The 17,182-nt window shown below is 37.3% G+C and overlaps 1 protein-coding gene across 1 annotated transcript in view; it reads right to left on the bottom strand.

Annotated features, from left to right (window-relative positions):
- Nucleotides 1-2,198, bottom strand: part of ACTR10 (actin related protein 10) — a 36,460-nt gene extending 34,262 nt beyond the window's left edge. Inside the window, exon 1 of the mRNA XM_003756307.3 lies at nucleotides 1,964-2,198. Coding sequence (XP_003756355.1) covers nucleotides 1,964-2,040 — 77 coding nt within the window. The 5' untranslated portion in view covers nucleotides 2,041-2,198. The remainder of the gene's footprint in view (nucleotides 1-1,963) is intronic.
- Between the last annotated feature and the right edge of the window lie 14,984 nt (nucleotides 2,199-17,182).

The raw sequence follows: 17,182 nt of genomic DNA, 5'->3' as shown, positions 1-17,182 counted from the left end.
AAAGTGAGAAAACTATTCAACTGGTATTCAGAATTTTCTCTTGGGCAATGGATTGTGAAGACCGTGTATTTTTAAATCAGCAGGAGTCAGGAATTCAGGTTAGGGGAAAATCATCAGTCTTTATTCTCAGTGAAGAAAGATCAGAGGTGGGAAGATAATCGGCGATAGCAATGTGTGCAGCTGAGTCAAGAAGCTAGCTAGATCAGCAGCCACATGACCAGCAGCTAGGAGTATGGAACCAAGGCCCAATCTCCCGCAGCTTCTCTTCCTGTCTCTCTCTCTCTCTGCCTCCACCCACCAAAATCGTCATTTTCTATACAACACGTCAGGACTTGCACGGAGAGTAGGCAGGGACCATTCTTTATCCAATCATGTATATTAATAGAGTATAGCCCAATTACTATTTAGCCTCACATACTTGGGACCTCAGTGCATCAACTCAAACCTCAGCCCATTACAATGGATAGCTTTTTTTCATCATGAGTCCTTTGGAACTGTCTTGAATCCAAATCTTTCATAGTTGATCATCATTATAACAATGCCCTATGCACAACAATCTCCTGCTGATTCTTTTTTCTTAATATTTCTTGAATATATCTTTTCTACCGGATTACTGTATTTAAGGATAGAGGAACCTCCATTGCTTTTGGTTAGTTCCCCTTCTCCATTTTCCATAAAAATAAAGATCATTATTCTCAAACTCATTTCAACTGTTCATTCGAGGTTTATTTGATGAGCTTACACCACTATATTAGAAGCTGAGGAGAATTCATAAACGCATAAGAAAATACTCCCTATTACTAAGCAAATCACCCATTTCTGGGTCTGTCACCTACTCTGTAAAATGAAGGATTTGAACTAGATTATTTCTAAGGTCTCTTTGAGCATTTTAGGAACCAATATCATTCTCACTCCCAATTCCTTTAAACAATCTTTAGATTTAGAGCTGGAAGCTTCTTCATGTCATGATCACGGGCTTCAAGCTCTCTTAACAATTTTAATATACATACATCCCCCAATTTTAATATACACACACACATACAATTTTCCACAAAAATCCTTTATTAAATGACAGAGCTGGGTTACATAGAGAGATAATGACAAGATGTTTCCTTTCATGAATGTTGGCAGTATTTTATGCCCTGTCTCCCTATGTTCCTTGACAAGAAGGAGCTGAACCTTAGACCTCTTTTTATCTTCAGCATCTAGTGCAAGTAGGACATAAATATTTGATGAGGTTTTCTTTTTCTCTCCAATCAGTGGGAGCAAGAGGATGGGAGACGGTAGAGATAATTGCTCAGCATACAAATAATATCGATATCATCAAGGCATCCCTTTTAAATCAATGCTGAGATGAGAAGAGAAATGTCAGAAGCTTCAAATACCAAAAAAAAAAAAAAATTAATCTTGTCCTACTATGTATCTAGAAATAATCATTTTGCGCTGTTCGAAATAAAAATTAACTAAAAAGTATGTATTTGATATATCATCTTCTAGCATTAGAGCTGTTTCTTACGAAAACAGCCCGTGGAAAGGGTGGTTTTGGCCCTTCTCCATTTCAGCGCCTTCCCCTCTTTCCTATTTATGACGCACATCGCTTGCTTTGTTTATGTTTGTCGGGATGCTGTCGCCCATCTTGGATCGCAAGCTCCTTTGCCTCTTTGTACTCCCAGAGTTTAGCACCGTGCCCCGCATAAAGCAGGGGCTTCATAAATTATTAATGAATTAAATCATTAGTTTTGTTTACCCCTCCCCCCCTTCCAAATACTCCGAAGGAGCCAATAAGGCCTAAGCCGGGGTAGCTGCGAATTCGTTTTCTCGCCACCCTGGGGGACAAGGCCTGGGTCCTACAGCCCGGGCCTTCTCTAAGGCCGCCCATCCCCGGAGGGGCGCCAGCATCGGGGAGAGAAACGGGGTCACCCGCCGCCTCCGGAATCAAAGCGGCGGTGCCCGCCCGACTCACTTGGTGAAGGCTTCGCCCAAGTCGATCACTACCGCCGTCTTCTCCCCTCCGCTCCCCAAGCCTTCGTAGAGTGGCATGGCTGCGGGCAGGCCCAGGAGCGAGGGATGAAGTTAGAGATGCTCTCGGCGAGGGACAATGGCTGCCACTGAGAGTCTCGGAAGGCGGAGAGAGGAGGGCCTTCTGCTGTCTCTGGCGCAGAGAAGGTGTGTCATCCCCGGGCCTTCCCGTGCACGGACGCAGAATGAACTCGTAAACTCAGGGCCTTGCGCTCTCCTAGACCGAGGCCCGCCACGGCGGCAAGGAGGTCTGTGCAAGTGCCTGAAGGCGGCGTTCGCCAGTTTCCTGGCGCACAGGGTCAGAATTAATCAGGCAGTGCCTCGGGGAGCTATCTGGCTCCGGAAGCTGAGTCTCGGACAGAAGCGTCCATTACTCTAATTCGCGTCCCGGGGAACCTCCCTGGGAACCCGGGATTTGGGGCTGGTGGCGTGAGAAAATTCCCACAGTTATTACGTAACTAAGGGAAAAGAAAGAAATCCGCTCCAGCGTGCTCGCTGACGGAAGTCATCTATGAATTATTGTTTTATATTATATAGGTAGACGTATGTTTACGCGTGTGTATACGCACATTGCGTACACACTGTTTACGTGTATGCACATATGCGCAGACTACGCAAGTGATTTATATTCGTTTAAAACGAAATACAAAGTAAGAAAGAACAAAACATGGTCACCTACCCCAGCAGGACATCAGGGAGGACTCAGAATATGTCACAATAAATTACCGTTTTAAGGAGGCGTATATAATAGAAAATGTTAAAAATAACAATCTTGACACTGAAAATCAGATGTAGAGGAAAATTTATTTTTATTAAAGAAGAGTCTTAAGAAATCGTTGTTTCTGGCCAGAAGCGGGGACTCGCTCTTCTTGGGGAAGAGGGAGCACTAAATATAGAAATAAGAGAGTATAGAAATGCTTCGTCAGTGCTAAAAGTGAGTCATTGTTTCAATCGCCCAGCTTTGGATTCCTTCTCCACCTCAAAGTTACTATTAGGAACTTGAAAGAGTCAGGAATTGTAGCCTGATGAGCACTCCTCCGCTGGGGAAATCCTCAGACCAACCAGCATGAGGATAGGTTGGGGTGAATGAGCCGGCCCAGGCTTTATGCAACGAGTTAGTTTCAAAGCTATCCTGTTGGAATCTTTACAAACTGTTAAGCCATTAGAGCTGATAGAGACAACAATTATCTAATTTAGCATGGTTCAGTATGATTGTTCTTATCTTGGAAGGAGATATTTTGGGCCAGAACTTGAAACAAGGTACCAAGTACAACTGATAGAAACGATGCTTGTGTTCACACCTTTAGAGAGCTCATAAGTATCTAAGTACTCAATGGAGTGCACACATTTGGGAGATTTCAGGGATTAGTATGAGATATCCGAATTCACACCTCCCTTAGGGCCAGAGAGCATGCTGGGAAATAACCCAGAATTCCCCTCTCTCCAGAAGGAGGAGTTAACCTTTGGGAGATTATATATATACAGGGAGCTCTTAGAGCTGGAGGGAGTTTTCTTGGGAACATTCCCAGGGGTCAGAGAGGAGCACTCTGGGAGGAAGCCCACAAGCCCTATCTTCAAGGCAAGAGATTCATTGTATCTTCTACCTTGGTGCTGGCTGGAGTCTGAAGGACAAAACAAAGGATTTGGAGACATTCGGGCGGAGCTCTTAGAACCAAGCAGAGAGATAGGCCTCTGAGCTAACTGGGCTATATTGAAGGACACAATAAAAGATCTGAACTTTTATCACCTAGCTGTGTTATGGAAAAAGAACACCACACTATCCTGTTTGTGTCTGCCTTTAAACTTGCACCTCTCTGCTGTATATTTAAAAAACAACTTCAATGACACTTTTTTTTGTCTTGGCATAATTATCATTAGCCTTCTTTTAATACTGCTCCCCCTCAATAAAAATTTGGGAATTTGGGGTCTAACAAGAGATTAGAGATAGTGGACCAAACATTTTTAGATAAACCAGACATCATTGAAGCATAGTTTGATGTAAAGATATTGGATTAGATTCCCTGGTGATCACCTGCATCTTTCAAGGATAACAAATTTCCTTGAGACAAGAATAGAATAGTTATTGGGTGGAGAACTGAACTTCTAACCTTAGCTCATGGCTACATGGCTTGAGCAATCATTTAAAATGGGATAATAATATGAATAGAATTAATTACATTATAGAATCAATTAAAAAAGGAATTGATTTAATTTCTTCACTCTGAACATAGAAGGGCAGTAATAACAAGAGCATTGCATTCCTTATAGAAATTGTATAAGCATATTCAGTTGTTGCTTGGGAGAGATGAATAAATAATAGGGATTCTATCATGTGCACATTTCAAATTTATCAATCAATTTTTGTGATTCTATTTTCATAATTTATTATCCCGAGGTTGAACTACAGCATCAGTTTACCTCTTCTCTTTTGAAATGAAATCTCTAAATATTGCTTTTCCACATGGGCTTGGTTTATAATCAAAGAAAGAAGCAAATGGCTTCAAGGAAATTATTCTTAAGAATTCCTAATGAGTTGTAAGTCAAATTTTTATTCTCCACCAAAATATATGCTGTTTTTTATGAAAACTACCTTCCTTCTTCCATCTTGATCATCCATGGACCCTGCTCCATGATGTTAGGAGAGGGATTGTTTTCTTCTGGGCACATTTAGTTATATTTTGGCAAAATGTATTTGACACAAAAAAGATTTCATAGCCTAGCACCATGGCTATCTGCTTTCCTCATTGAAATATTCATTATACATATGGGTTTGGATCTGTGGAAAAAGCACATTCAACCTTTTTCATAGATAACTCACAGACTTCTATGACTTCTAATCAATTCTCTTTCATTAGTTCCACAGAGAACCTACTTAAGTTAGGCTTATTCCATACAGAATAAGAATATCGGGAAGTGGTGTAATTTTGCGATATGTGGGTAAAGGAAAAAAAGCCATGTAACAGCGGCTCATTTCCCCAGTAGACTACTTGGGGATTCCTGGCAATTTGGGTTATTTCTTCTGTTTTTGAAAAGAAAGGCTATCAATGTCAGCTTCTAAGAAACTTTTGTAAAACATGAACTCCTTTAGCTGTACTTCAACAATATTTTCTGATTGACAATCCTGGCCTCCTTTTATAAATCTGTTAAGCAAGTTTGGCCTATAGAGATCAATCTGTGGGTTCTCCACATTTATCTTCATATATGACCGTGATGAATAGGCTGCTCTCCATGATGAGAACCACTCATAGCTTGGACAGATATCCATTTTACTTGACATTTTACCATATGATATATTTATTCTCAATTTGCTGCCATCTGCTGGAGAGCTCCAGACCAGAATAAATGATATTACATATATTGAGTTTTATTTTAAAAGCACAGCCTTTTAAATAAAGGGGGAAACTAGTTGGTATAGTGGATAGAGCACCATCCCTGAAGTCAGAAGGAACTGAGTTCAAATCTAGCCTCAGACACTTAATACTTCCTAGCTGTGTGACCCTGGGCAAGTCACTTAACCCCAATTGCCTAAAAAAAAAGAAAGAAAGAAAAGAAAAGAAAAAGAAAAAAAGGATGACCTCTTCTAATTCTAGAAATTCCAGATATTGGAATTTAGTCGTAGAAGACTTAGTCCATACTCCAGTCATCTAAAATCCCATTGTCATATCATTATTTGCTCTTGGATTTGGTTCCCAGATACTTCAAGAGGATTAATTTTCTTCTAGAACAGAGGTTTTTAACCTTTAAAAAATTTAATTTGGTGTGTTATGAACCACTCTGGCTGTTTGGTGAAATCTATGATCCCCTTCCTAGAATAATATATATATTTTTTCATGTATATATTTTTATATTTATTATTTTATTTTAGCATCTTTTTTTATTATAGCCTTTTATTTACAAGATATATGCATGGATATTTTTTCAACATTGACAATTGCAAAACCTTTTGTTCCAACTTTTCCCCTTCTTTCCCTCACCCTTTACCCCAGATGGCAAGTTGACCAATACATGTTAAATATGTTGAAGTATAAGTTAAATACAATATATGTATACATGTCCAAACAGTTATTTTGCTGCACAAAAAGAATCAGACTTTGAAATAGTGTACAATTAGCCTGTGAAGGAAATCAAAAATGCAGGCAGACAAAAATAGAGGGACTGGAAATTCTATGTAGTGGTTCATAGTCATTTCCCATAGTTCTTTCGCTGGGTGTAGCTAGTTCAATTCATTACTGCTCTATTGGAACTGACTTGATTTACCTCATTGTTGAAGAGGGCCATGTACATCAGAATTGATCATTATATAGTATTGTTGTTGAAGTAGATAATCTTCTGGTCCTGCTCATTTCACTCAGCATCAGTTCATGGAAGTCTCTCCAGGCCTTTCTGAAATCATCCTGCTGGTCATTTCTTATAGAAAAATAATATTCCATAATATTCATATACCACAATTTATTCAGCCATTCTCCAATTGATGGGCATCCACTCAGTTTCCAGTTTCTGGTCACTACAAAGAGGCCTGCCACAAACATTCTTGCACATGTAGGTCCCTTTCCCTTCTTTAAGATCTCTTTGGGATATAAGCCCAGTAGTTTAACACTGCTGGGTCAAAGGGTATGAACAGTTTGATGACTTTTTGAGCATAGTTCCAAATTGCTCTCCAGAAGGGCTGAATGTATTCACAATTCCACCAACAATGTATCAGTGTCCCAGTTTTCCCACATCCCCTCCAACATTATACATTATCTTTCCCTGTCATTCTAGCCAGTCTGACAGGTGTGTAGTGGTATTTCAGAGTTGTCTTAATTTGCATTTCTCTGATTAATAATGACTTGGAGTATCTTTTCATATGGCTAGAAATATTTTCAATTTCTTCATCTGAGAATTTTCTGTTCATATCCTTTGACCATTTATCAACTGAAGAATGGCTTGATTTTTTATAAATTAGAGTCAACTCTCTATATATTTTGGAAATGAGGCCTTAAATAACATATTTTTTAAAAATCCATAATTGAAGGAAACATTACATTTCAGTCAGAGGTTAGTTTTCCCATCTAAGTTCATAGTCTACTGGAAAGCTGTTCATGGACCCCAAAATAAGAACCTCTGCTTTAGAAGGTAGAGGCATTATAATGCTGTTTATATTGATATTATATATCAATAATATTGATATTATATCAGCTGGAGGATAGGACTCCACCAACTGGATACCAAAAGCAATTTGAATGACACCAATAATTGTTCATTCAGCTTATATGACAGACTTTTAAGTACATAGCTGCTGATATTGAAATCTATTTTGAAAAAACTACATTACTCTCTATTTCGACATTTCTTAGACATGATTTGGCCCCACATCTTTTATCTTCTTAATAATGGTGTTTCTCATGGCTAAGCTAGATCCTCTTGTGTTGTCAGTTTTAATTTGGGTCTCAGTTGCTTGTTAGCAAACAGAGACTCATAAACATTCTCCTCAATGGACTCCAAGTGGGAGAGGGGTAAAAACTGATCAAGGCAGTGAAGAGCTCTGAAATAAATATTTCAAGTGAAGAAGACTCTCTATTCTAGTCTAAGAACTACTTCATACAGAGAACCCTGAACCCTGGGGTAGCACCTTTTGTGCCTAGTTGTAGTTTTAAGATTTTTTTTTAAATCACCAATGATGCATTTTCCTTTTGTGTGCATGTTGCCTGCATAGAATGGCCATTTTCTTTTTTTTTTTTAAATTAAAACTTTTTATTTTCAAAATATATACATAGGTAATTTTCAATATTAATCCTTACAAAAGCTTGTATTCTAAATTTTTTCCCTCCTGTTCTTCTACACACTCTCTTAGACAGCAAGTAATCCAATTTATATTAAACTGTACAATTCTTCTATACATATTTCCACAAATATGCTGCACAAGAAAAATCAGATTAAAAAGGAAATTAAATCAAACAACAAAAGAGTGAAAATGCTATGTTGTGCTCCACACTCAGTTCCCACAGTCCTCTTTCTCTTCATCACAAGACCAATGAACCTGGTCTGAATCATTTCATTGTTGCAGAGAGCCACATTGTATGGCCATTTTCTCTACTGTTGTAACAGAAGGTAGTTCTGCCCTTCCCTTTTCTTATGATGTTGACATTTGTCTGTCAGTGTCATGGTGTCATTCTTATCTTGTTTCCTTTCTGGGTTCTCATGGGCCGATTCTCATCAGATTTCCTGTGAATTTTATAAGTTGACTCTTTTCATTGTAGGACCTTTGCTTGGTTTTCTTGGACCATATGTGAATTGCCTTAATTAAACATGATGTAAAAGGCAGTGTAGTAGATAGTGTTGAAACGAGTCAGGAAGACCTGAATTTCGATCACAAATTGGATGCTGGCTTACTATGTGATCCTGAGAATTCTATTTAATCTCTCTATGCCTCAGTTTCCTTATCTGTAAATGAAGGAGTAGGAGATGATAGTCTTGAAATTCTTTTCAATTCCAAATCTGTGATTTGAGATGCTGTTGTTGGGGTTTAATCTTTGCAATATTAGTGATATTGTGGATTCCTTTCCTGGCACTCAAATCAATACAATTCAGGGAATGTTTCAATGCTATGACATTCTTTAGGAGATGCTCTTTATTCTTAAGATGCCCTTAATTCATTGGCTATTTGGTTCATTCTGGCCATATTTGTATCTGCATAGGCTATTACCCATTCACAACTAGTCTAGATGAATTTTGCTGGCCTTCCATGATAGCTATCACCGTAATGACAGTTTGTCTAGGATTATAGAACATAATTGAATTTGTGAATGCATCTTAGATATGTGGGCAGGTTTCTTTATTGGGTTTTTTTTTTTTTTTTGGTTCATAGAATCCTGCAGATGTTTAAACTCTAGGTCTTTAAAGATTTTCATTAAATAATTTATTTTGTCCCTATCAGAAGTCTATAGGAGTTCTGTTGTGTTCCTGGTCTAGATACTTAATGGAGTCTTCCTTGGGAGTGCAAAGATACTTTTCCTGAGAAAATTTTCTTTCTTTTGCTTATTTAATCTTTCTGTTCATAATTAGCTATTTTGTTCAGGACTGCCTTTATATAAAACTTCTCGATACAGCTCAGGGGATCTAATTCTCACCCGACATACAGGTATCTCTTTGCACTATCAGAGATCTAGCTTTTTTGTTTTTTGTTTCTCTCAGAAGTATTAGGGCTCTATTTGACGTAAGAGAAACAATCCTTAGTCTAAGCACAGACAGAGCTTTCAGTCTGGTCCTGAAAATTCCTCATTTACAAATGAAGGGTCTGAGTATGAGAGTAAGGATCTTGCCTTAGTTCCTATATGGGGAAAATATGTGTGATCCTCAACTGTGGTCCTTTGTAATGATATGTAGTCACTAATTTTATAACATTTCTATATTTTTCCCTACTTCTGAGAAGATAGTAAGCCAATTTCCTAATACTGTCATCTATCTGAATTTTGTCAGGTATTTTTGAATGATCAAGTTTTTATAGAACATATCTTTAATGGATTGTTTTATCTTTTCTCCCAAATAAACTATTCTAAAGTTCCACAAATATTTCACTTTGACTTTTGAGACTTCTTTAATATTCTCAGTTATACTTAAAGACTCTACTTTAATTATCAGTAACCCCATGTGAATATCAGTAATGCTTTTAAAATATTGTACCCATGAAGGGAAAGGGACCTGTATGTGCACGAATGTTTGTGGCAGCCCTTTTTGTAGTGGCTAAAAACTGGAAACTGAATGGATGTCCATCAGTTGGAGAATGGTTGAATAAATTGTGGTATATGAAAATTATGGAATATTACTGTTCTGTAAGAAATGACCAACAGGATAATTTCAGAAAGGCCTGGAGAGACTTACACGAACTGATGGATGCTGAGTGAAATGAGCAGGACCAGGAGATCATTATATACTTCAACAGCAATACTATATGATGACCAGTTCTGATGGACCTGGCCATCCTCAGCAATGAGATCAACCAAATCATTTCCAATGGAGCAGTAATGAACTGAACTAGCTATGCCCAGAAAAAGAACTCTGGGAGATGACTAAAAACCATTACATTGAATTCCCAATCCCAATATTTATGCCCACCTGCATTTTTGATTTCCTTCACAAGCTAATTGTACAATATTTCAGAGTCTGATTCTTTTTCTACAGCAAAATAACGTTTTGGTCGGGTATACTTATTGTGTATCTAATTTATATTTTAATATATTTAACATCTACTGGTCATCCTGCCATCTAGGGGAGGAAGTGGGGGGGGGTAAGAGGTGAAAAATTGGAACAAGAGGTTTGGCAATTGTTAATGCTGTAAAATTACCCATGTATATATCATGTAAATAAAAGGCTATTAAATAAAAAAAAAAAAAAAAAAGAAGTGAAAAATTGGAACAAGAGGTTTGGCAATTGTTAATGCAGTAAAGTTACCCATACATATAACCTGTAAATGAAAGACTATTAAATTAAAAAAAATATATTGTACCCATATCGTCACAATATCTATCCATAATGCTAATATTTGATGGGTCTCCAAGGAAAATTCTCTAGTCAAACAAATAAGCAGAACTTCAAAAAATGTGGTAGTAACAACTTATCAGATAATAACAAATTACCAACATTTAAAGGCATCAGCATTCCATTTACACAATAAATATTCAATACCATTTATCATCTTGTTAGTACAATTAACAGATAATAATACTGATATAGGCATATGCAATACATCAATAGAAACAATGAAACTTAGTATATTGAGAAAAAAGTAGAATAATCCAAAATAAAAAAATCCCAAGTTAAAACAACATTCAAAAGAAAATCCAACTTATAACTTAAGTGAAAGAATAAAATAGTATAATAAGAAAAGTATACTTCAAAATAAAATCATATGTCAAAATTCCAAGAGAAAATAAATATCAGCAAAATTTTTAAAAAGCAATAATTTTATCCAAAAGAAACAAAATGTGGAACTATGTTCGGCTTTAAAGTCAAAGCTGCAATAAGAAAATTTAATGACAGTATAAAAATGACAATTCAAAAAGAAAAAAAAAATCATTAAAATTTTTGTAGTCCAAGTGTCTTCAATGTATGGAACAACACAGGAAATTCTCCACTGAAAAATGTAGGAAGAAAGAATTAAAATGTTACCTAAACACCCAAGGTAAAAGCAATTAAAAAAAAAATTAAAAAAATTTTTTTTTTCCAAAAAAAGGCTCCCATTTATAACCACTTGGTGGTGCTGCTTGGCAGTATAAGAGAGTAAGCAAGAGGGAGCAGCCTGGATCTTGCCCACCCACACCTTTGACTTTTTGGTGTGGCTACTTTTCTCTGCTCTTTCTCCTACTGGCTACTGACAAGTGATTTCTGACATCAGAAAAGATAGTGGTTTTGGACTCATGAGCAAGCTAACCCTGACAAATGAAAGTCACTTTGAAGAGAAGAGTTCATATAAGCAATCTGCTGAGCAGAGATGATGTGCCCACAGGAAAACTTCAGAAGGATTCTTATTAGGAGAGGAAGAACACTGAAGAGATAAAGTTTCCTTCCTTAGTCATATATATTTCTTATTTAAGTGCCTCCATGTTCCTTTATATTCCACATGCTTTATATTTGTGCCCACTTTTCTTGTGGATGTTGTGTGTATTAGTAGGAGTGTATATCCCACATTTATGGGGGAGAAGCATGGTGGAGGCATCGTTTTAAAATTATAGTTACTATACTATTTTAATAAACATCATTGTCATAGAAATAATTGTGACTACACAACTGCTTTTTTTAATTGAAGCTTTTTATTTTCAAAACATATGCAAGGATAAATTTTCAACATTGACCCTTGCAAAACCTTGTGTCTCAATTTTTCCTCCCCTTCCTTCACTCCCTCCCCTAGATGCAAGTAATCCAACATATGTTAAACATGGTAAAAACATATGTAAATTGAATATAGGCATAAATATTTCTTTAATTATCATGCTGCACAAGAAAAATCTGATCAAAAAGAAAGAAAAAATGAGAAAAAATAAAATTCAAGCAAACAACAAAAGAAGTGAAAAGGTTATGTAGTGATCCACACTCAGTTCATCACAAGATCGTTGGAGCTGGCCTGAATCATTTCATTATTGAGAAGAGCCACGCCCATCAGAATTGATCATCATGCTGTTGCCATGTACAATGATCTCTTGGTTCTGCTTATTTCACTTAAAATCAGTTACTCCAAGTCTCTTCAGATCCTTTTGAAATCATCCTGCTGGTCATTTCTTCTAGGACAAAAATATTCCATAACATTCATATACCATAACTTATTTAGCCATTCTCCAACTGATGGGCATCCACTCAGTTTTCAGTTTCTTGCCACTATGAAAAGGGCTGTCACAAACATTTTTGCACATATACACAATTGTTAATGATAAAAGCAAACACACTACCGGGGTCTTGTAAGCAATAATTTTAGTAGTATAGTTCTACCAGTATGGACCTAGGGATAGCAGCTGCTCTTTCAGGATTTTACCTGAATATAGATATACAAGGAGAAAAGGTTGGATACCTTCTCAAGATGGGTGTTTATGTGCAAAGTAATATAAATATTAAAACTGCCTACCTGAATTTTAACCACACAGAATATGACTACTCTGAGAACTACAATTCAAGGGTGAAAAATTTATCTTTGAAACCAAGTGTGATGATAAGATAAATGTAAATTCCAAGAAACATCTAAATATTATTAACTGTATTTTCACTTTTTTGGTTTTTAACCATTTGATAAAGCATTCTTAGTTTGGTAAGTGTTGTGAAAAGTATACTCCCCATTCCAAGGCCCATTGGTATGTGATTCTCTCCTTCTTGGTGGAGATGGATGTCTTGTTTTGTATGAGAGTTGGTGAGAGATTTTCAGTTCTCAGCCAGTCCCTTTGGAGAAAATGCAAGCATTAAGTCTTCGAATTTTAAGTTGCTTCGTGTACTTCTGGCTTCCAGGTAAAAGAGAAGATGCAAAAGGCCAACCTTTAGAGGTTACCAAAATGAAAGACATAAGAGGAGCTGGTAGTCTTTATCCTGTTCCTACTTCCAGCTTGCACGGGATCACACCTTGGGTGAAAATTAGTACTCTCTCTTATTTCAACTGAATTGCTTGGTTCCTAAGGCAGAACTCCTTTACTTTGTATTGTCTGGTTTAAAATTTCCTATGTATACCATTTTCGGATTTCTGTTTCCTTTCTTTGACCTCAACAGAGATTTCCTCTTTACTACCTTGCTGGGTAGAAGAAGTATATAGTTGAAGTGCTTGGAGTGACCCTAAGCATGAAGTCATATCAGTTACTATGTCCTAAAACTCTTGGTTCTCTTTTCTTTCTGATTGTTCTTTCTCAATCTCCTTTGCTGGATCATCATTCATATACCACTTCCAAATAGTGGGTATACCATAAGAATCTGCTTTGGATTTTTTGCTATTTTCTCTTTTGCTATTCTCTCAGCTCCCATGGGTTCAGTTAAAATCACTATGTAGATGACTACAAGCTCTCCTGAACACTAGACTGTCTGAGGAGGATATCCCATAGTAACCTTAAACTCCATGCCCCAAAATAGAACTCAATATTTTTCTCCTCAAACTATCTCTGTTCACAACTTCTTTATAACTGTGTCTAAGCACATTACCATCCTTATATTAACCAAAGTTTTATTCTTCATAGTCATCCTTACCTTCTCACTTTCCCTTACTTCAAATTCATTTTCAAAACACATGCAAGGATAATTTTTCAACATTGACCCTTGCAAAACCTTGTGTTCCAATTTCTCCTGCTCCTCCTTCTCCCCTCCCCTTGATGACAAGCAATCAATTCATTTGTTTAGTATTGCCAATAATTTCTCCCTAACATTTCTTCTGTATTTTTTCTTTATACCTATTAGGTTCTTATTCCCTGGACTGTTGTAATAAAACTTCTTTTGCTTCCTTCAGTTTCTTTCCTCTCTAATCTATTCTATTGTCCATCTGTCAAAGTGCTATTTCTAAAGCATGTCTATCTGAATTTGTAACTTTTATGTTCAATCAATTCCTTCCATTACCTTTACAATCAAATACATACTTCTTACTGTGGAATTTAAGGCCTTTAGAGGCTAGATCCAACCTACCTTTACAATTTTATTCCTCTGTAATCTCCTCATATATCACAGGGTTTAGCCGAACTGACCTTGTTCTTCATGCATGACATCCCATCTCTTGTCCTTTTGCTTTTGCATTCCAGAGATGCACTTCCTCCTCACTTCTACCTCTTGAAATCCCTCTTTTCCTCCACAGCTCAGCTCAAACACCGCTTTTTAAAATGTTTTTTTCCAATTACATATAAAAACAATTTCTTACTTGCTTTTGAGTTCCAAATTCTCTCGCTCATTTCTTCCCCTCTTTCCTTAATGACAAGGCAAATAATTTGATAGATATTATACCTATGTAGTCTTGCAGAACATATTTCTATGTTAATTATGTTGTAAAACCAAAGACCAAAAAAATAAACCTAGGAAAAATAAAGAAAATCAACTAAAAATATGCATCAATCTGCATTCAGACTCCATCAGTTCTGTCTTTGGAGGTGGATAGCATTTTTTTTTATTATAAATTCACCTAAATTATCTTAGATCCTTATATTGCTGAGAGTAAGAGAAATCATTCACAGTTGATTATCACATGATATTGCTCTTACTGTGTACAATGTTCTCCTGGTTCTGTTTACTTAATTTTATAACAGGTGATGTAAGTATTTCCAGGTTTTTCTGAAATCATTTTGCTCATTAATTTCTTATACAAAATAATATTCCATTACAATCATATACCACAACTTGTTGAGTCATTCCCCAATTGATAGATATCCCTTTAATTTCCAATTCTTTGCCACTACTAAAAGAGCTTCTATAAATATTTTTGTACAAGCAGGTCCCTTACTCTTTTTTTTTGCGGGGGGGGGGATACAGACCTAAGAGTGGTATTGCTGGATCAAAGGGTATGTGCAGTTTTATAGTTCTTTTGGCATAGTTTCACATTGTCAAGTACTACTTTCTAGATGAGATTTTTCCAGTTATCTTCAGCTGATAGGGGTTCCTTCCCCAAAAGTGTGTTCTCTCTGTGTGTATGTATGTATATAAATACATAGACGCACATACACATGTTCATTGAGGGCAGTGACTGTTAAATTTTTGTTTGTCGATCTCCAGAATCTAACGTATTTCCACCTAGTACCAGGGATACAATAGGTACATAATGAATGCTAATGATTATTTGATTGAAACTCTGTCAGGATCAGAAACTGTCTGAGAGCAATGATTCAGAAGTGATGTAGATGCATTCCGAGATCAAAGACACAAGCACTTATGGTGACTAGATGGGACAAAGGAAGGATACTGTGGTTAATGATAGACTGGTGAGAATATGGGGAGATTGATTTGCCTCTGTGTTGTGTCCTGCTTTCTAGAGCCCCCACGCTAAGGTGATTAAAATATCCTGCTTTCTAGAGCCCCCACACAGGGGTGATTAAAATATACCTTCCTAGTGGAGAAGTGATGAGGTGGGACTTCTGAGGATGGTGGAAAAATGGAGTCTGTTTATTCCAAGGACTTTCCCCTTTTTATAATGTAACAAAAACAACACTATGCACGTGGGATTCCATAAACAACTTGCTATGTAGTTTGCTACCTGGTATCTCTCTGCTTCAATCTCTACCCAGGTTGTCACTGGCCCCTGACTTCTCAGGAAAACCGAGTGCCCTTAGGGGAGATGAGGAGCCAAACCAGACATTGTTAGCAGGTTCCCTCTGGGCTGAAAGGTCTTATACCTTATCCAGAGTTTCCCCACTGACTGTGACCCTCTACACCTCTGTACACACTCCATGTTTCCCCTTACTTATAGTCCTAACTTTGAGGCAGAATCCTAGATACCTAGAAACCCAGACACCAATTCTCTTCCTTGATTTTATTTATGACCTGGAAAGAAGAGGTAAGTGGACATGAGGACAGGAATTTAGGGGAGTTCCTGAAGGTGTTGTGCTTCAACTAGCTGTGCCTTTTCCCCTTGAATATTTGCTATGCTAAATAAATTTCCTGATCAGTCTACTGAATATCTGTATTCTGTCAATGTTAAGGGTTGTTTGGACTGAGCAAGTCAAGTCCAATTTGGGGCAAGCTTCTAGAGTAGTGTCTAGATATCATTTCCTATTTTTAATCTGTTTTTAGCAACAGAAGATCAGAGTCTGGCATATGCCCAGGGTTCCTCAGATGGTGTCTCTGCTTGTTGTATGCTTGGTTTCTTTGATGTCTGACTCAGCTCTAAGTACTCCCCAGCACCTGTTTCAACTTCATGGCCTTTGGAACAAATTGTTCTCAAATAGCCATTCCACCAGGGAAAGTCTTCACATGCTTGGGGTAGATATCCTTCTAATTCACTGGCAGGTTTGAAGCCTGTTGGTTACCTTAGCCACTGTGTCTGCTCTGATGTCTTAGGGGCACAGGTGAGAGCTGGGTGAGAGGTGAACAAAAGGTAGAAAGGCCCTCACGCCAGAGGTGCTAGTCCTCCCTGAATACCTATACACTTAATCATATGTAGACATTTTATAACTGGTTGGCTAGCTACATGTTGAAGAATAGGGAAAGAAGGAACAGAATGAACATTAAAGTGCCTACTGTGTGCCAGTTACTGTGCTAAGCACTTTACAAGAATCATCTTATTGAACTTTATCACAATCCTGAGAGTTGTGGGTCATTATTCTCATTTTACAGTTGAGTGAAGTGAAGAAGTCAAGGGACTGTCCAGGGTGATAAGGCTAGTAAGTGTCTGAGACTCTTAGTTTGGTTGTAGAGGCATTCAAAAAGTCTCTCAGCTTCAGCTACTTTGCCTTTATCCCATTTGTTTCTAGGTAATTTCAGTGACTCCTTTGCATCTAGTGAAAGGAAGAATGTCTCTGATTTTCAAAAGTTAGATGAGTAACTCACAGTAAATCTGGAAGTCGGAGTCCAGGTATGGTTCCTTAATCATCCTGACATTGATGTCCTGAGGAAAAGGAGAAATCTTTTGCAATGACCTCTGGGATTCCAACCCTGCAGAGAGATTCATTCAAGAGAATGAATCTGTACATGAACATAGCAGAACCAAAGCTACCCAGAAACTGATAAAAGTTTCAAGTTTAGTCCC

Source organism: Sarcophilus harrisii, chromosome 2 (assembly GCF_902635505.1).
Source record: "Sarcophilus harrisii chromosome 2, mSarHar1.11, whole genome shotgun sequence".
NCBI classification, from domain to species: Eukaryota; Metazoa; Chordata; class Mammalia; order Dasyuromorphia; family Dasyuridae; genus Sarcophilus; species Sarcophilus harrisii.
Note: the sequence above shows the minus strand (reverse complement) of the source record. Positions and strands in the feature narration are given on the sequence as shown.